We start from the raw sequence: 20,564 nt of genomic DNA, 5'->3' as shown, positions 1-20,564 counted from the left end.
ACATCCTCCGTCTGACACATTAACACTGGGGACTGTCAGTCAACAAATTATTCAACAGAAGGGTATCAAGAAACGCTACCGGGGCTCCTTTATACCAACAATATCTCTGCATTATACATCACTGTATCTGTGACAGCCAAGTCGGATATTTTCATCCTGTTTAGTTATTATGCTGTGTACTCAGACCATAGTGTGTGTGCATATAAAACATATTTATCTATTTATCAATGCATTTATTTATTTAAAGAGCTTCTGTAAAAAGCTAAATTTTCCCCTGCGGACAAATAAAGATCTATCTATCTATCTATCTATCTATCTATCTATCTATCTATCTATCTATCTATCTTTCAAGACATTAGGAGAATAGGACTATCAAGCCTATACTTGTCATAATTGTTCTAATATTCTAAAGACATTATTCTTCAAAATGCAAAATATTCACTCAAAATTAATAGATTATTGAAAGAAGTTTTGTAGATTATGGGCACAGTATTTAGCACTGCTTCTTCCTCACTACAAGAGCTTGGTTTTGAATTCCATCACATGTTAATGTCTGTGTGGAGTCAGCATTATGATTCATTATGATCATGTGAGTTTTAATCTAGATAACTTGCATTTTCTTCCTCACAGTAAAGACGTTCATGTTAGCTTAACTGACAATTCTGAATGTGGGTAAATGTGTGTGCCTGGGTTTAGTTGCTGCAACAGTAGTGTCCAATACTACCACTACCTTGAAACTGTATTAAAGCATTTTTAAAGGCTGAAACAATATGTAGATAATGTTTACAAACATATCTAAGGGGATTGTTCTATTTATATAGGGATTGGAAATGTTATTACTTAAAATGCAAGGCATTTACTTGACTGTGATGGAAAAAATGAAAGCAGTTTTAATAATGAAAAAGAAAGGGGTATTTTAAATTTTATAATGAGCTGTGTGCTACATAGGAAGTTCTCCATCTTGCACTAAATATATTATCACTTTTCTGTTATGCAGTAATTTTAACAAGATGAAGATTAATTGTATTTCAGTGTGTAAAACACAAAGAGCACTGCAGATGTACCAACAGATATTCCAAACACATGTGCATTTTGAGGAATAAAATCCCAGTCAGCTTTATCATTTTATATCACTAAAAACACTTTAAAAAAATAATACTGAAAACTCTATAAGAGTGTATTAAAATAAATCAATGGCTTCACAACAATGTCAATTGCACAATGCACTATATATCATTCAGTGTACTCTGAGAAGCGTTTTAAATGCTACATTCTTAAATTATCACACCAAGGATTATATGATGTACAGATAAGATTTGGTAAGGAATCATCACAAAAAATTTATTTCTTATTTAAACTATATTCACAGTCCTTTTTACATATCAGCCAAAGGTGATGTTTAAAATATTTTTCTGCAACATAGTGTGTTATAATTATCATAGCATTGTTATCATGTCATTAGAAAGCCTGTTGATTGGTTAGTTTTGAAACACCTGATATGCAAATTCATTCTTGATTTGGATTAAAATTAAATGCTGAGAAAGATGTTCGTATTACTGTTTGCTGCTGTTATACTTGTGACCAGATATGTTAACAAAGTGATTGTATAACGTGTAAAAATAAAGGTTCTTCAGCAACTTAATACTTTCCTACATTTAGAACAATACAGTTCTTCTTGCTATAAAGAATAAAGAATCCGGTTTCCTCTCAATTAAATAACTGAAAATCAAATCTCACTGCCAACTTTTTTTAAAATCTTTTTTTGAATTTATTAAAAGCATGTAACGTTCCATACAATCAAGTTAAACTTAACAAAACTTAACTCAGTTCAACCTCTACTCGTGAGAAAGAGAGGAAGGCCAAGTGCCAGAGTAAAACTTTGAGAGTAGTAAAGGGGGAAAGAAGTCCTTCTACCCTTATAAATGCTTATTCTAATATGCTTTTGATTAGATCCTGCCAGGTTTTGAAAATGTTTTAAACAGATCCTCTAAATGAGAATTAGATTTTTTCTAATTTCAAACAGCATATAACATCAGTTACCCACTGACTTAAAAGAGCTGGGCTAGGATTCTTCCAGTTGAGCAAGATAAGTCTACGTGCTAATAGTGAAGTAAAGGCAATTTCAGTTTGTTTGTCCTTCTCCACCTTAAGCCTATCTGGGAATACAAGAAACACAGCTATTAATGGATTAGGAGGTATTGTGACAACAAGACTGTCTAAAAGACATTTAAAATTTTTTGTCCAGAATGATGTTAATTTGGTACACACCCAAAACATGTGGCCGAGTGAGGCTGGAGCTCGATTGCAACCTTCACAGGCTGAACCTTGTCCTGGAAACATTTTGGACAATTTTAAGTGAGACGGATGTGCTCAATAAAAGATTTTAAGTTGAATAATTGAATGTTTTGTGCAAATAGGACTAGAGTAAATTCTGTGCATGGCTGCCACTCCTTTTCTTAAATGTTAAGTGAAAGACCCTTCTCCCACTGTACTCTGGGATCTTTAAAAGAAAGGGACTTTAAAATGGTCTTATATATTGTAGAAATGCTGTCTGAGTCTTCAAGACGGATCAATATTTCTTCTGGAGTAGAAATAGGTGGGAAGTGAGGAAAATTGGGCAGATTTCGTTTAGCAATGTTTCTAATTTGGAGATAGTGGAAAAGTTGTGTTGATTGGAAGCTAAAGTTGGAGTGTAATTGTTTGTAGGATGAAAAGACATTATTTATATACAAATCTCTAAATGATTTAATCCCATATGCTTTCCAAACATTAAAAACTGTAAGTTTGATAGGGTGGAAAAATGTGGTTATCATGTAGAGGTGGGCGGCATGGTGGCACAGTGGTAGCGCTGCTGCCTCGCAGTTACGGTGACCCGGGTTTGCTTCCCGGGTCCTCCCTGCATGGAGTTTGCATGTTCTCCCCGTGTCTGCATGGGTTTCCTCCCACAATCCAAAGACATGCAGGTTAGGTAAATTGGCCCTAGTGTGCTTGGTGTGTTTCTGTGTGTCCTGCGGTGGGTTGGCATCCTTCCCGGGATTGGTTCCTGCCTTGTGCCCTGTGTTGGCTGGGATTGGCTTCAGCAGACCCCTGTGACCCTATGTTTGGATTCAGTCGCTTGGAAAATGGATGGATGGAATGGATGTAGAGGTGCCACAGATAAAATATTCTCTAACTTGAAGTGCTTCCTACATTGGTTCCATATTCTGAGCGAATGAGGGACAATTGGGTTGTTAGTATACTGTATTAACAATAACTTGTATTTACTGGTGTACAAAGCAAGGAATATAAAGGATTTCACTTCTATTGTGGACCAAGCTACTTTGTGTTCATCTATTTTTGGCAATGACTGGGTTTTTATAGCTTGCATATTTGCCATCTGGTAATAAAATTGAAAATTAGGTAGAACCATGCCACCTTCTCATTTAGGTTGTTGTAGGTTCACCCTTTGGATGCATGGATATTTCAAATTCCAAATAAATTAAGTTATGATTGAATCTACAGTAATTTCTTAAAAAACGATTTGTTAATATATATGGAGATGTTTTGATGTACAAACAGAAGCTTAGGGAGGATGTTCATTTTGACAGTGTTAATTCCCTTTGCTCAAGTAAAATGAAGGGTTGACCATCTACGCATTTCTTGTTTAAATGTTTCCAAGCAGACAGCAAAATTTTGTTAAAAAAGAGCTTAATATATACTTGTGATGTTTACCCCTAGTTATTTAAACTGACCTGCAAAGATAAAAGGGAAGGCATCCAATTTAATGTTGTTTGCTAGAGAATTCACTGAAAAAAGCACACTTGTTCCAGATTTCCTTTGAAATTCTGATAGTGCAGTTAGGAATACAGCCACAGAATTTTGTGGCTGCTAAATGGAAAATAATTCTGCTAACAAAGAAACAGGCCAGAGAGGAGATTGGCTCAGGTAAATGAAGGACTTAATTGATAAAAAGAATCCAATTTACTTATTTGTGAACTGTTATGCTTGTTTTCCATTCTTTTAGTAATTATTAAAGGTTTTCCACATGTCTGAAACTGAAAATATATTAAAAAGGTTGTGTTTTGATTGGCTGGGCATCACCTTCAGCCACAATATTTGTGACGCTATATATTTTGTGTGAAAGGATGGATGATGAGCACATCTGCACATTCAATTGGCCCTACTGAATCCAAAAAGTACCACTAAAGGTGACACGTCTTGTCAGAAAAGCACCGGAAGTTGAAGCAGGTTCAGGTACCTGGTTTCCATTCTGAAGAACTTTCCAGGCCTGACAGTACCATTAACTAGATTCCTAGATAAAGGACATTACTGTGATTAATGGTAAGTGTATCCATAAGCGTGCTCTGTGACATAAAGGCATGGAGTCCACTGCTGGTTTTCCCCTTGTGCTCAATGGTGTTCAACCCTACATTTGAATGGATATAGAATGTGGCCCACAAGACAAGGCTGTATGGAAACACGCTCTAAAGCATGCTCTGATTAATTGAGACCAACCTGCTCGCTTCCTCCTGGCTGCAGGTGCAATGATAATGGCAAACAATTTTTGCCTCAGGCTTGCTGTATTCAGAGAGGTGTCGTATTCAGCAGGAGACTTGGATACATCCGGTATGGAATAAATCAGTTCCATTAAGGTGTCTTTTAGCTGGAGCTGGAAAAAAAGCAAATGCAAAGTTGTTTCAAGATGTTTAGAATTTGTTTTAATAATACTCCCGGAATGCTTTCCGAAATATTGAACTTCATCTAGGCATGCAAGCACATCATATATTTGGAGCAACAATTTACAAAACTACTTTAGACTGATGGTGTATATATTTTGTGTTTATCCATCTATCCACCCAACCACTCATCAATCCTTCAAGTTTTCAACTTTCATAATGCATTGGTCAAATGTAGCGTAGCAGAAAATATTTACATTAAGCTTTGTATAAAAGCCAAATTAAAAAAAAATAAACGGTGCGAAAGGCAGATGTGTTATTTGTTTTGTTGCTCAGGCTGACTCATAATTGCTTCCATTCTGAACAAAAGAATTCTAGATAGTTATGCAAATAGAAGGTCATATTTTCCTATGGAAGACATGCTGCGCCTATCAAGCAGCATATGTTATAAACTGTGCTGAAACCACCAGCTGTCACAGTTTTCAGATTTGGATATTGGAACAGTTCAAATGTTTTATGATGACATGGAAAATGCAACGGAATGAATTGTTTAGATTGTTCCACAACTTCAAGTACACAGAGCAGAACTGGAAAGTAATGACATTAAATACACTGTTACCTCCCCAAGGGTTACAGAAAGGTTACTAAAGTGGTAGTTCAGCTGTGATAAAAAGCCAAACAGATTAGAAAACATGTAATGGACACTTACACAAATGAACAAGTTATTTTTGTATTTTTTCACCAGCCTAGTTTTGAAAGGTCTTGGCCCTAGACCTGTTATCTGAGGAAGATTAAAAAAAGAGGAGAAGGATATATCTAGGGAAGGGTCGTGGGGAAGGTGGGGCAGATGGATGGATGAAGAGGATATATTTTAACTCTACTTGGATTGATTTCCTTACCACATTAGGCAAAGTTTGAAGGTCACTGCTGGATAGGAAAGTCATGAGCAGGCCAAGAGATGTTATTGTAGTATCTTTCCAGGTAGAGCAATTCCTGTAAGAAAAACGCACGACTGTTGATACATTGTGCATAAAAATCACTATCAACTGCCAGACCATTTTATTTACTTCAGTTTATACAGTTGTGTACCACCTTGTGTTTAAGACATTATAGAAAGGCCAGGTAGAGGTGGTGACTGGCTGGCCCAAGGCATAACAAGTTAGAAAATGATTTAGCATTCAGCATTCAGGTAATACATCACTATGTGTCATCTCTAAAAGACCACTCTCATTCAAACACACACAAAAGCAACCCCCTCATTTTTGCATAAACATAACATAATTATATAACATAACATTATAACATAATTAATTTGTTCTTTGCTTGAACATGTATGACCATTATAATTTTCATGAAAAGGGAATTGTAAAGCTATTCAGTTATGACAAATGTTAAGAAATAAAAGAAGTGAAAGGCAAACTTTATTACAGCCATTGATGATTAGGATATAAGGAGAACGTGGCACTCTGATGGAAAATTATAGGGTGACCAGATTTTCACAGTCCCAAACCAGGTATGCCCATGCATAAAGCCCAACTTTGTTTGTTTAATGCCTGCTTTATGCCATCATCATCATCAGTGAGGGATCAGGGAACATGAAAAAAAAGCCACACTTTCACAAATGAACACATAGCATTCTATACAGTAGTTGATGTAGAAATAAATAAATGGCTGTGCTCTGTTGTTGTATAGTAGTTGGTCCCCCTCTACAGTTTTTACTGCACCATTATACATTTATTACATCGAAGACAGGGTGGGGGGCGGTAATGAGGGTGGTGTATATGGTCTTAGCCCTTGGAGCTTTGTTCTCACTTTTCTAAGTATGCTGTATTGTAAGGATGTTTGTGTTGGGGAGCAATGTTTAATTAAATGGGCAGCCTGTTAAGTCTGGGACATTTTGATATTCTTCCATTGTTTATCTGGTTTACATAGCTTGAAATCAGGACTGTCACTGTCAACGCAAAGTCTGGCTAACCTAGTAAATTATAGTGAAATTGTGAACCATTATAATCTGTACATAATGGTGCTGTATATTTGGTTCAGTGAAAGGTTACTATTTAGTAAATATTAATTTACTCTTGTGCATAACATAACAGAGTAAATCATTCATATCTAAGTAATGTTTTGTTTTCCTTGCTTGCATTTTTTTCTTTTATAGTGAGGATGATCATTTAACTTACCTGTTACAACTTAAAGCATTAGACAGAATAAAATGCTAATACAGATGTGCTCTTTTGCTTGTGCTCAAGGCACAGGGAAGGCTTGAAAAAACAGAAGCAACTTGCTGATGCAGAGGTTTCTGTGCACACCTTGCTATACTTACCAATGGAGGTGTGCAGTCCTGCATATGCTCAAGCTGTCAGTGATAGAAAGTAACTTCCTACACACACAAGCATTCTGCTGATATGTTTCATTAATTTGTATTGGGGATCTGTTTGCCGAAAATAGTGACTATCACAGGTGAAAAAGAGGAATGAACAAAATATTAAAATTGTAAAATTGAAACAGTAAAATAATTTGTAGTTGAAGTCGCATGAATGTTCATCCATTTTAAGATCGACAAGTTCACAAATTCACCAATGCTTTTCAAAATGAGTTTTTAAAATGTTAAAACTGTTTACATCTGTTCAAGATATCGAAATGAAAATTATCTTGACAAATTTCGTTGAAGAATAAAATTTCACATTTCAACAAATTTCATCCATTGGAAGCCAAGTTGTTTCATTTGAAAAGACAGACAGACACAGCTATCACATTAGGTGCTTGCACATTATATGCAAACAAACCAAAAAACTGTGATATTGACTGTTATATATAGTACAATCCAGGACCATTCAAATTTTTATTTTCTCTGCTTCATTGTCACTTAGCCATGCCTGCACTCTTATATTAAAGAGGAATTTATATTAGGAATACTTGTATTACATTCAATGAATTAAATAGATTTCTGTTTAACTTTAAGCTGCCTTATGCTGTGTGTTTATTTATGTAAATGTTGTGAGAGTTTATACTTTATCTGCTATCATATTTGTGACTTAAGTGGGTATTCCACTTGAAAATTCATACTTGGAACTCGGAAATTTTGACTTCTCACTTCAAATGGAATCCGCCATTACTGGGTGTAATCTTCATTATTTTCTTGCATTGGCAGCAATCATAAATAAAACCAGCTGATAACTAATCCAATACAGTAAAATACATTTTTTCGGCATTGGACCTTATAGTATGAGTTGTTAGTTCTGTTAGTACAGAAACATTACAAATGCCGAGACAACGCAGTACATGATGTACCATAAAAATACTGTGTTCAATCTTTTAGTCATTTACATAATGCTTTTGATAGTAAACATTATTTCAAAACACTTTACCTGGACAATATGTACATTACAAAACTTTCTGAAAGTCAAAGAAAGAGACAGCTGTTGAATTTGAATATGTAAGCTTGTATTTTTTAGTTTGATTCCTTAACAGCTCAATTGCATTATCAATGGTATCTCTAATTGCCAGCTCCCATAGGTCTTTTGCAGGTTTAGGATGGTACAAGTGATGAGCTATGGCACAATCTATAACCTGGCATTTTAAATGTTCTTAAAAGTCTAATTCAAATACGTACACTCCCTATTAAACATGTGAAAGTCAAATAAATGTCTTTTTTAATAGAAAGATTTCAGTTTACATGGTTGTACAGATTTACGATTACAACTGTGATGATTTTGCTGGGGTTCCATCCCTGTCTTTTATTTTTGTGTTTTTGTTTGTTGATTTAATTTTCTTGGTAAATAGTTTTTTTTTTTTGGTTTTGTTATTGTAATATGCAATGTAATGTATTATTTTTTTCTTTCATTTAATTATTTTATATTTAGTTCAGTCTTTTTGTTTATTATTTTGTGACATTCTTTTGTCTTTTAATTGTCTTTGTTTAATTGGCCATTTACACTCTTGACTTTATGTGGACTCTGGTCTTCTTATGATGCAGATGGACTATCATTAAGGCAGTAACCTGTGGCTTTGTAACCGTAAGACATAAGGATAAAAACCTTCCTTAAATGTAGTGCTGAAAGTCTTTATGCTTCTGTATTGTTAGTTGGAACACAGGGAGAGAAAAGTGACTGTGCATGATGTCTGAGGCCTTTAATAATAATGTTTTGGCTTTTGTAAGACAGCATGTGTTAAATGTGTCCTAAACAGTGTGGCAGATGGCCAGGTTCCATGCCCGGCTGGGACGCCCCTTCACTATATATTCAGGGTGAGCAGCCCTTCCCCCTGGGTTGGAGCGATGCCTCAGCCTCCTGCAGGGCTCCTTGGGGGATGGAGTTCTCCACAGCCCTGTTGGGTTCTGCAGGCGCCACCAGGGGGTGCTGCAGCAGGAGCTGCTGGCCCCTTTTGGGCACTGGTTTCGCCACAACTGCTAGTGCAGCCGGATGTCGGCAATCAACCACCTGAAGCACTTCCAGGTACCCAATAAAAGGAGCCAGCGACCACCACTCAGCGGCCAGAGTTGGGTGGAGGAGGACGAGGTTGCCTGGGAGGAGTGGTGGTACAAGAGAGGAGTGTTTTGGTGTTATACTTTGTGCTTTGGGACTGTGTTGTGGCTGGGGGACACAGGGAAGACGTGCCCTCCAGCTGAAGAAAAATAAACAGTTTCTTTATTTTATACATGTGCCTCAGTGTCAGTCTGTGTCGGTTCAGGCGCAATATAGCACCTTTGTTACAACAGAAAGTAGTTTTGTACTACTGATATCCTGAACCAACATCACCACTCTCTGTAGCTCTCCAATCCATATTCTAACACACATATTGCCAGACTGTAGTTTTTGCCCACTACATAAGATAGCTGACTTTAGCATACTCTCACATTGTAAAACAACATACAATGGTGTTTGTTAAAAAAAAATAATAATAACAGTAGTTATAATGAAGATCAATTGAGGAATAGATTCCTTATCAAGAAATTACTCAATTGCAACATTCGCAGTTTACTAAATAAAATATGTTTCATTGAGCTCTGTTTACCTACACTGTACTTATCGCCAATTGATTGGGCTAATACATTTGTCATGAGAATATTTTATGCATGCCTTTATTTACAGTACATAATGCCTAGTTCATTCATTTAACGTACGTCCGGTAGTCATTACTAAATTACATACTAAATGACACATGGTAAAAATGGAAGACATTTTGCAAAAGCCCCTTTTGTATCAACTGCCTGGGTCAGCTCACCTACTGATTACAGTTTATGCCAACCAGGATGGATCACTTTACAGCACTTCTACCCTCTATGTGCTTCAAAAACTGACAATAACTGGGCTGAAGAGCTGGCATTAGTAAGACGCCTTGACTTTATGAAGGTTTCCTTGGAATGAGATGCAGTTAGTTCTTTCAGATCCATGTTAACTGTTTCTAACACTAATGACTTTTTAGAAAATCAGGAGCAATACTATGATGTTGCATTAGTGATCACAGACTTTCATATGTGTAAAGTTCTTATAAAGAGGTTACATAAATCTGCACTCATAGCTTATAAATATACTCTCTTGTTTACTACAGATGATGCTTACCCATAGGTTGTCAAAATCCTCTTGGCCAGAATGGCCTTGTTGCTACTAGAGAGCTGCCTGCACTGGGTGAAGAGCTGAAGACTAGTATTGAGAACACTAGCTGGTATCTCTGTCATGTTTAGTTCACACACTAGGAGTCCCAGTTGCTGCAAGTCACTTGAAGATATTAATGGCAATGTCTTGTTCTGAAAAAAAAAAAAGAAAACACGATTGAATTGTATATTCCAAAATAAGTCAGTAGTCAAGGGAAGGCTGTAAGTTAATGTAGATCTTGGAAAACCAGGAAGTGTGTGACGATGACCTTTATAATATCATGGTTATGACATTAAGCATCATATGCTCAAGTTGGTCTTACCTGGTAATCTCCTGGCAAGCAAACAAACACACAACTCACAAATATGAGATGCCCACAGCAAAAGGAAAATGGCACAGTGGGAGAGTATGATTAATTTTCATTACCATTAATTCAAAAAATACACAGATTTCTTCTTCTCTAAATCCCCTAAATGAATGTTCAATTACTTTTAGAAAAAAAGGAGAAACTGTAAAAAATTTGAAAAATAAACACCAGATCATGACATGTAGCAGTTCATCTGTACATCATATATACTGGATGCTAAACTGTCTTCTTTCTCCTCATAATTCTGGGAGTAACCTTTGGTCAAGGAGCTTCTCCGAGATACCAGACCTAATAGTTGCCTTAAAATGATAATATTCTGTGAGATGGTTTTAATACAGAAATGTGCTATACAACTAAAAAACTTGTTTGAACATTTTCACATTAGTAAAAGATTTACGCTTTCCAGAAATAGCAGCCACAAATAGTAGGCCATTTGGAAAAGGAGGGATTGAAGAAAAATGCAATGAGAATTTTTTTATTTTTCTTTAAATTTTGTGTAACTTGCCTAATCAAAGCTCACCATGCTAACATGTCTATTTATAGACAGCGGTTATTCTTTAAACAAAAGCAATCACTGTAGGACTACGCTGCTGCCGTCATACCTGATACCATTAATCTTCATGCCTTTAAAATATTTTTTAATTGCTGACATTACCTATATTTTTGCTGATTGAAGAAAGGCATATGAAGGTAATCGTAAATGCATTTAATCAGCAGCCCAAATTGCATTTTTATGTGGTTGCACTTTTAGAGATGACAAGAAGTGCAAACTTGGCGCAGCAAGGAGAAATAAAAATGAAGAAATAATTGTGAGCCTTTATGCGTAGTCATTTATCTACTCCTTGCCAGTACTTCAGAGCACATAATCATAAAATAATTAAACAAGGTCATTTAATGAACTGGCATTGATTGTAGAAGGTTTCAATTAGCTTGAGGCTCATAAGCTTCACCATTCACTCACCTCAGTCCAGTATTCGTTCATGCAAAGAAGAAAAGAGATGACTGGCATTGTTGTGCTGCATATTTTTGGAATATTTTTTTCTAAGCCTGTGCCTTCATTTGTTTCCCTTTATTACTGGCACTTAACCTCTGTTACCTCTTCATGCTCTGGTCCTCCTTCAGCCACAGGTACTTACATACAGCTCACTCGGCATTTATTTCTTCTCCTCTCTAAAGTGTCTGTCAAGTGGATGTGGTTTTCTGCTCAGTGACACATCTCAAACCCCCAATTTCTTTCCCTTTTTTTATTTTAGTGGCCTGCCTTTTTATTGCAGGCTTTTAAAGGTGTGCTGCTTCACATCAATGCAGGATGCTTTAAGGTTAAAATAAACTTGGAAGACATAGAACCTTCTGTTAAAGCCTTGCATGCTTGCAGGTTGTGAGCTTCAATTCAGTGGACACAATGAACACTTTGAAGAAGATTAAAAACATTTCACAAAAGCATGTTCCCTCTATGCTGGTCTTAAAGCTTAGATATTTAAGTCTGCATAACTCTAACTGCAGCTGGATACTGGATCTCCTAACAGAGGTACACAATTGACCAAACAAGAACCCCAAAAGGCTGCATGTAGTCATCATCCTGTATTCAGTCTTCATCTATGAGATTAGTGTTAATACAGCAACAATCAGCTTAAATTTGAAGATGACTCTAATGTGATTGGGCTGTTAATCGACAACAACGACACTGCACAGAAAAAGAAGGTGGTGGATTTGTCAAAATGGTATAGCAACACCAACCAGGCCTTAACACCAGTAAAACAGTAAGAACATCCATCCATCCATTTTCTAACCCGCTGAATCCGAATACAGGGTCACGGGGGTCTGCTGGAGCCAATCCCAGCCAACACAGGGCACAAGGCAGGAACCAATCCTGGGCAGGGTGCCAACCCACCACAGGACACACACAAACACACCAAGGCCAATTTAGAATCGCCAATCCACCTAACCTGCATGTCTTTGGATTGTGGGAGGAAACCGGAGCGCCCGGAGGAAACCCACGCAGAAAGGGGGAGAACATACAAACTCCACGCAGGGAGGACCCGGGAAGCGAACCCGGGTCTCCTAACTGCGAGGCAGCAGCGCTACCACTGCGCCACCGTGCCGCCCCAGTAAGAACATGTCTTTGATTTAAGGAGACGGAAAGGGTTCCACATTCCATTCAAGATCCATAGAGCAACATGAGAAACTATTAGCTGTTTCATATTCCTGGTGTACCCTTCTTAGCCAACAACACTGAGTTCATACAGAAAAAGACATAAAATGGCCACAACTTTCTGATAAGCACACTGAGGTTTATCATTGCACCCTTTCTGCTGTAGTATAGTAACTGAACTAATTCATGAATACCTTTTGGGAACTTTATGATTTTTTTTGGGGATATTTTTAATACTACTGTTGCTACTTTGGCTTTTGTGATATCATTGAATTGCCATTTTTGTTGTTCATGGGGACAACCATGTTCTTGGCAGCAACATCCGTTGGTCAATTATGTGACACATCAACATCATCAGCAGTATTATCACACTGCCATTGTAAAAGATGGCAACACAAAAAGATATGCATTCAGGCATTGGGCTCACTTATATAACTTCTTAGTGTATTAAGGGAAAGGTCAACAGATTAGTGCTAAGACCTAAATATCTTCATTTTGCTGACTTTAGGTTTCGGATGCTGTTTTGAATTTTGGTGATGGGCTTCATGTTTTTCTTCATGTTCTAACACCTGCCTGACAAAAAGCTACTCTATTTGTTCAAATCTAAGAAGGTTCATCATATCCTTGTCCATTACACTATGTAACAAATTTTTATTTTTATTTTGTTCCTGGGTACAAAGTGTGTTTTCCTAACCCGGTATACCTACAAAAAATAGAAAATAGCTGTTGTTCCACAAAAACTTTGCTTTTGCGATCAGGACAATGATATTTAGAAATTTGTCTGTTTCTCGCATTCAATACTGAGTAGTCTTCTAGAATATTCTTGAACTGTTAGAATTGTCCAGAAGTTTCTAGAATTTTCCAGAATTATCTAGAACTTTCAAGAAACTTTTAGAACTTTCTAGAACATTCTCGGACTTTCCAATAGTAGTCATACAAGTATAAAAGCACAGGTGACTCGAACCAACATTTCGGTTTATTTTATTTTTTTTTATTTGATTTAGATGGCATCAAGAGGTTGCTTGCACCCAGCAGATGCATTTTGCTACGTCTGTGGACAATTTATAAAGACAAGAGCGAGAAAGTATTCCATGAAAGCATGTTGTAAGATGTGCGAGACCTACAAGGCATACTTCGGCATGCCTGCCAGGGATCAAGACAAGCCCTGGGCACCTCATTTCACATGCGAATATTGCAAGAAAAATCTTGAAGGTTGGTACAGGGGAGAAAAGAGAACCATGAAGTTTGCTATCCCGCGAATTTGGCGGCAACTGACTGACCACTCAAGCAACTGCTACTTCTGCATGGTGGATCCTACCAGTTCGCCAATCTGCTGAACAGGACGGAGAAAACGGCTTGGAACAGTTTCGTTGCAGTGGTAATCACAAGGCTGAAAACTATGTGCAGTTGGTTCGGAGTCTCATAAAGAATCACGCCAAAATGGGATGCAGAATGTCTCTCAAAGTCCATATCCTTGACGCTCATCTTGACAAATTTAAGGAGAACATGGGAGCTTACTCAGAGGAGCAAGGCGAGCGCTTTCATCAGGATATACTGGACTTTGAACGTCGTTACCAAGGACAGTATAACGAAAACATGATGGGGGACTACATTTGGGGGCTTCTTCGAGAAAGCGATTGGCAGTACAGTCACAAATCTAGAAAACCTACTCTTTTCTGAACCTCATGAACAAAAAGATAAAAATTCCCTTGTTTTGTCACTATAAATACGAAATTTTTTGGGCTGAGGTCATAAAATCAAATTGGTAGTCATTTTTTCCATAGGCTTTAGACATAAGCAGTTGAAATATAACTTTTGGAAGCCAGGAACAAAAATTGTGTTACATAGTGTTTTTTAAAACAAAGTTAAATCGAGTCTTTTTGACTTGATGTTGTCAAGCTCGGCCATCAAAATCTATAAAAATACTATCCAAATGGCTATGTCAGATGTTTTTAAAAAAAAAAAATCCACTGGCTTAAAAATTCTGCTGGGGGCCACACTACACAACGCAATATATTCCTATATAAATTCTATTGAGAATATGATGAGAAATTGGAAAAAAATGCTTAAGAAAAAAAAGTTGAGGATTGGTTACTATTTGGATAAATTACTAAGGGAAGATTATTGTTTATTTTGCTCAACATCGGATGGGGCTGTGATCCAATGGCCCTCAGTGTTGAAACCCTACTTACCATGGATTGAGCAGATCTATATCCGAGGCTGCCAAAATAAAGCCTGTGCCATCCCACTGTATTCCATCCATCCATTATCCAACCCGCTATATCCTAACTACAGGGTCACGGGGTTCTGCTGGAGCCAATCCCAGCACACAAACAGTTATACAGATGATGCCAGAGCATTAAAGCCTACACAAGCACTTTTAAGAACATTTTTTCACTCCAAGCAGTGCTGGGCAAATGTATAGTCTGATTACTATCCTTTAACAATAGAGACTGACAAATTTTATTTTTGCATGGAATATTTCTGTCAGAGCCTCTCCTGGCAACATTTGTCATAACACATGAACTTCTAAGACAGAGTGATAATTCATCACAGGGCACAATCACCCACATACGCACAGCGACAATCTCTTACATTTTGATGTGTGATTGCGCTCAATGATGAATTCACCACTATAATGTAATCAGCTTATCATTTATTTATGTACCATTTCTCATATTGCCACACAGTAAACATTCTTGGATAACAATTCCAATGTACTGGTTATATATAGCAGAAAAAACTTTAATTATGAGTAAAGATTCTAATTCTAAATGCCTTGCCCCTTAACCTCAGTTGTCTGTAGTACATCGTAATTGCAATCATCACATTGCAGGAAGGTGGGCTGGCGCCCTGCCCTAGGTTTGTATCCTGCCTTGCGTCCTGTATTGGCAGGGATTGGCTCCAGCAGACCCCCATCACCCTGTGTCTGGATATAGCGCGTTGAACAATGACTGACTGACTGACTGACATTGCAGGAAATCTGACTTGATCAATTTATCATCCTAAAGAGTCTGGGTTCATATAATCCTAATTTTTAGTCCTCACTAGAATTAAATTAATTACACCAAGATTGTAAAGTGTCAATATTCAAAATAATTTAGCAAGATTTTCTCAGGAAATATTTTCTTTATTTGTCTCCAGTAAGTCAATTCATGCTGTTTATCATTCATATATTACAAGAGATTCCAACATTTGTATCACCAACCACAAAATAACAACTCAATAACAGCTTATTATACTTTATTTTAATGAGTGGGTGAAAGAATCATACATACCAGACACAATAATGCCCTGTCCCTGAGGGCAGGGCGAGTCAGAGATGTTCGAGGTAGAAGGGTGATGTCGGCAGAAGCCATCTTTTCAAGAAAGGATGAGCAAGCTTTTGCAGGAATTTTGGCAATTTGGCTAGGCCTAAAGTAACACAAATAGAGAAAGTTTCCGTGAATAGATAAAACACTCAATATCATGGTTATGGAAAAATTCAAACATTTCACTTTCAAAAAATCAAGATGTACAGGATGCCTGTCTATTAATCTATCCTGTTTGTAAATGGAGTACTCTAACTTAGGGAGATATAGTGTTATGTCTTGCACATGGATACAGAAATATCAATGACCAGGAGAGGAAACATTAATTGAAGTCAAAGCTGAAACCAGAGATCTGTCCTATGCAACACAACCAAAATGCTAAACAAAGAATCTTATAAGTGGGAACAGAGGCAAAAAGTCAGGAACCAGGAATTGTAAAGTGCCTGAACTACACACACTCAGTGTATTTACATGTGCTTTAATAACCTGGTTATTCACAGAAACCCACTTTTTAAAATGCTATGTACATCCTTATTCTGGTTAGAGAATATTGGGATCTGAGAAACCAAGTTAACACATATAGATTTCTATATGAGTAATCCTGTTATTTGGCCAAGTAAACCCTTAACTGGGTTACACTTAAGGATTCTGCAGGCTGTGAATGTCCATGGGCAGCAACCTTTTCTTTGCACATGCATCCAGAAGCCACAAAGATATATTTTCTTAGGCAAATGCTTGATCAATTACATTATTCCATCTCCTGGTTGAAATAACATGTCTCAGTATTTTAGAAAATGCTAATTTTATGTTGATGACTGCTAAGCTCAGCAGCACAATATTAGGAGCAGTGTTTGGAGTAATGCATTGAAAGTATCTTACATTATGTAGTCCAATTACTTTTTAAAGTAACAAGTAACCTAACACTATACTTACTTTATTGAAGTACAAATGTCAGCTTTATTATAATTCTAACAGACCAGAGTTTATGACAAGAAGCAAAAATACTGGTACACCATTCCTTTACAGGGCTCATTCATATAGCCAAGTAGAAGAGGGTGCTGCTTACAGTCTGGTAACATAAACCTAATAATAAAGTGTCAGTTTAGTTTTAGTCCAGCCTTTTGGTATAGATATGTAGAAACAGTGTGATTGGGTGGCACAGCAGCCAGTGTCCTTATGTTGAATCTTTGGCGGCACAGGTCAGGATGTTAAAGGGGATGGATGTTATTTACTTCACAGCACATAAAGGACTAAACATATTTATAAAATACAAGAAAATTATCCTCATTTTGCAGTGTTTCTGGTTAGCTTAAACGAAGGTTCATACATGGGCTTAGGATTTAATAACAAATGCTGACCGGTCAAATGGGCAGTTTTTCAAAGCAAAGAAAAAAAAACTAATGCACTGTAACACGTTACATTTTATAATAAGTAAATATATAACATATTTGTTTAGTTTTTGTTTTTATAAGTAATGAGTGATGTAACTAAGTTACTATTAAAAGTAACATTTCCAACACTAATCAGGAGACAGAGACGCCATTCTATTTTTTGGATTAATGGTGGTCGATGAGGCACTTTAAATGCCTTTTATACAGCTAAATGATGTCTGAGCATTCTGCCAAAGGAAAACTCCATAAGTGGAGTTTCTGCCTTAACTGTGTTACTAACATCATACCAGCTTTGCGTGTTCATGTAAACACACTCACTGACAAAAGATTGTTTTTGGAAGACACCAGCAAACTCAGATAATGATGTGCCTGATGCACCATTTTTATACACACTTCGTTGCAACCATTGTGATGACATCGACTCAAAATGGTGACAGAAATGGTGCAATTTAATTTATGAATAATTGAAACTAATATTAATAGTAAAAAAATAAGAACAAAGTATGATGCAGCACATCAGAAAACACAAACTGGGAGCATCTATCAACAAAAAAAGAAGCTGAATTGAGTGCCCAGGAATTTCTAAACACAGAATCATAACATAGAGAGGTTTTCTGCAACAGCAACTGCTTAGAGGGTGAATGACAATATATGCTGAACTCAAATGAACATAATATGAAATAATGAAAGAAAACATTTTTCTTGAGACCAAATTGCCAGTCCAATGACGTCTTCTAAAATGTACAATCCTCTTTGATCTACAGTGAAGCTCTCTCCTTCCTTCCATATTTTATTGGCTCCCAAACACTGGCCTTTATTTAGCCTGTCTCATAAGTGTATGTTGTCTCTACCTTCACATTCTGCACCAAAGAAGTTTTACGATCAGATCACGGCTCAAATCCCACCCACAAACCTTCGGAAACTCTCAAGCCTAAACGACCAAACACTTATTCTTCTACCAAACTGGCAGTCAAAGATGAAACCTTGTGAAAAAACAAACTGAGGGTCAAAACCAAAATGTCAAACACATGTGTGTCTAAGCCAAAATGGGTTTCAAAATTCAAACTCAAAAATACTGATTAGAGAATGAGCAAAAGGAGTAATAGCATTTTTTATGTATGGGCTTAATTATGCCATCAGATCTTGATCTATGGAGTAGTGACATAGTCTGTGTTCCTGATCATTAGCATTCATTTTAATCATTTCCCCAAGTACCTGTCGCACACATTTTAGGAAGGGTCAGGCACCATTCTATGTTGACTTTAAAAGAGCTACCCATTCAATCCTTCTCAGTTCTCCACCGGGCTCCATTTTATATTTAAAAGCAAATGATGTCATGATTTAATACCGTAATTTTGAGTAAGTATATATTGATGTGTGGAGAATGTAATTTTCCATTTAAAAATGTATTAAGGAAATTTTTCTCATAGAAGTTATGCTTTTGGTCTAGTCTATGAAGTACTACTACTTTCCTCCTAGGTTTCTACTACTGCAGAGTATAGGAGCTGAAAATTAAATTAATCCTTATGTCTATATACAAATCACAAGTGACACTTTAGATTTCATACATTTGATATATTCAGAAATGAATGCAGTGTGCAACATGTGGGAATGAATGTGAGAATTAGTACACAATTGAAACTTCAATTTGGACAACTCAGTTGCGGAGTACAGATTTTTAAGGCAGATCTTTATTTTGATATCTGTATTAATGCATTTGTTTTCTTACTACATGTTGACATGAAATCATGTGTGCCATTTCCTCTATGTCCAACTCTTGGCAAACTGAAGATATTTTTGGCATTTATTTCTAGTTTTTACACACGGCTTAATATATTTTACTTGGTCTAAAGCAAAAGTTGAAGTTCTTTATGCAGAAAAGCAAGGAAGACTAATTCCTTATGAAGACAGTGTGTTAACTCAAAATTGTATATAAGTATTTTCTACTTAAAATGTTATTTAATTCATTAATAATAATGTTCCATAAGCATACAAGTATATATACAGTAAGAATTTCAGCATACAAGTTACATGTATATATAGCAGCACACAAACATTCACGTCTGACTTCAGGTACAGGTCTCAGTCATGTCATCTGCAGAAATTCTCTGATGACTCTGCCATTGTGGCCTGTATCAGGGAAGAACAGGAGGACGAATACAGGAGGGTGGTGGACAGCTTTGTGGAGTGGTGTGAGCTAAATTTTTTACAGATAAACATCACAAAGACAAAGGAACTGGTTGTGGACTTTAGAAAACAGGCTCCTTTTCCCACCCCGTCACCATCAGAGGAACTGATGTTGAGGTGGTTGAGGACTACAGGTACCTGGGGGTACACATTGACAGTAAACTGGACTGGTCCAAGAACACCAACACGGTTTTCAAGAAAGGGCAGAGCTGACTTTACCTATTGAGGAAGATGCTGACTATGTTCTATCACTCTGTGGTAAACAGTGTGGTGTTTTTTGCAGCTGTGTGTTGGGGCAGTGGGCTGAAGACAGCTGAGGTCAACAGGCTGAACAAACTGATTAAAAAGGCTGGTTCTGTCCTGGGTGTAAGAGTGGAGAACCTAGCGGAGGTGTCTGAGAGGAGAGTGCTGAAAAAGCTTCTCGGTATCATGGACAACCCCTCTCACCCCATGCATGCCTCCTTGATGGGTCATCAGAGCACACACAGCAAAAGACTCACCGCCTCCAAGTGTAGAACCGAACGCCACAGGAAATCTTTTCTACCTGTGGCAATTAGACTGTATAATTCTTCCTCATTCTGTAGGTTATCCTTCTCATCATCACATGTTGCTATCTCATTATTTTACAGCATAAACACTAGTCACTTTTCATTATCACTTGCACTAATAATCTGTAATTTTATTATATCTGTTATAGTTTTTTTATAGTTGTTTGTTGCTTTGCACAAATTACTTATATAGTTATAATACAAACAATTAGTTACAATACAAACTATTAATTATAGTTATTTGATATTTTGTTTAGAGTTATTTTGTTATTCTGTTTATTTAGTTATTCTGTTTGCACTATTATTACAGATCTTTTTAACTCTTTACTACCTTATTTTTATTCCTCTTGTTGCGCTGA

The 20,564-nt window shown here is 36.8% G+C and overlaps 1 protein-coding gene across 1 annotated transcript in view; it reads right to left on the bottom strand.

Annotated features, from left to right (window-relative positions):
* otoa (otoancorin) overlaps nt 1–20,564 on the bottom strand; it is a 60,147-nt gene that overhangs the window by 18,606 nt on the left and 20,977 nt on the right. Inside the window, exons 6-9 of the mRNA XM_039772641.1 lie at nt 16,047–16,182; nt 10,217–10,401; nt 5,555–5,648; nt 4,495–4,648 (exon numbers count right to left, since the gene is read on the bottom strand). Of these exons, the coding sequence (XP_039628575.1) occupies nt 4,495–4,648; nt 5,555–5,648; nt 10,217–10,401; nt 16,047–16,182 (569 nt within the window). The remainder of the gene's footprint in view (nt 1–4,494; nt 4,649–5,554; nt 5,649–10,216; nt 10,402–16,046; nt 16,183–20,564) is intronic.

Source organism: Polypterus senegalus, chromosome 1, assembly GCF_016835505.1.
Source record: "Polypterus senegalus isolate Bchr_013 chromosome 1, ASM1683550v1, whole genome shotgun sequence".
Lineage (NCBI taxonomy): Eukaryota > Metazoa > Chordata > Cladistia > Polypteriformes > Polypteridae > Polypterus > Polypterus senegalus.
The sequence above is the reverse complement of the archived record's forward strand: the minus strand, read 5'-3'. Positions and strand labels throughout refer to the sequence as shown.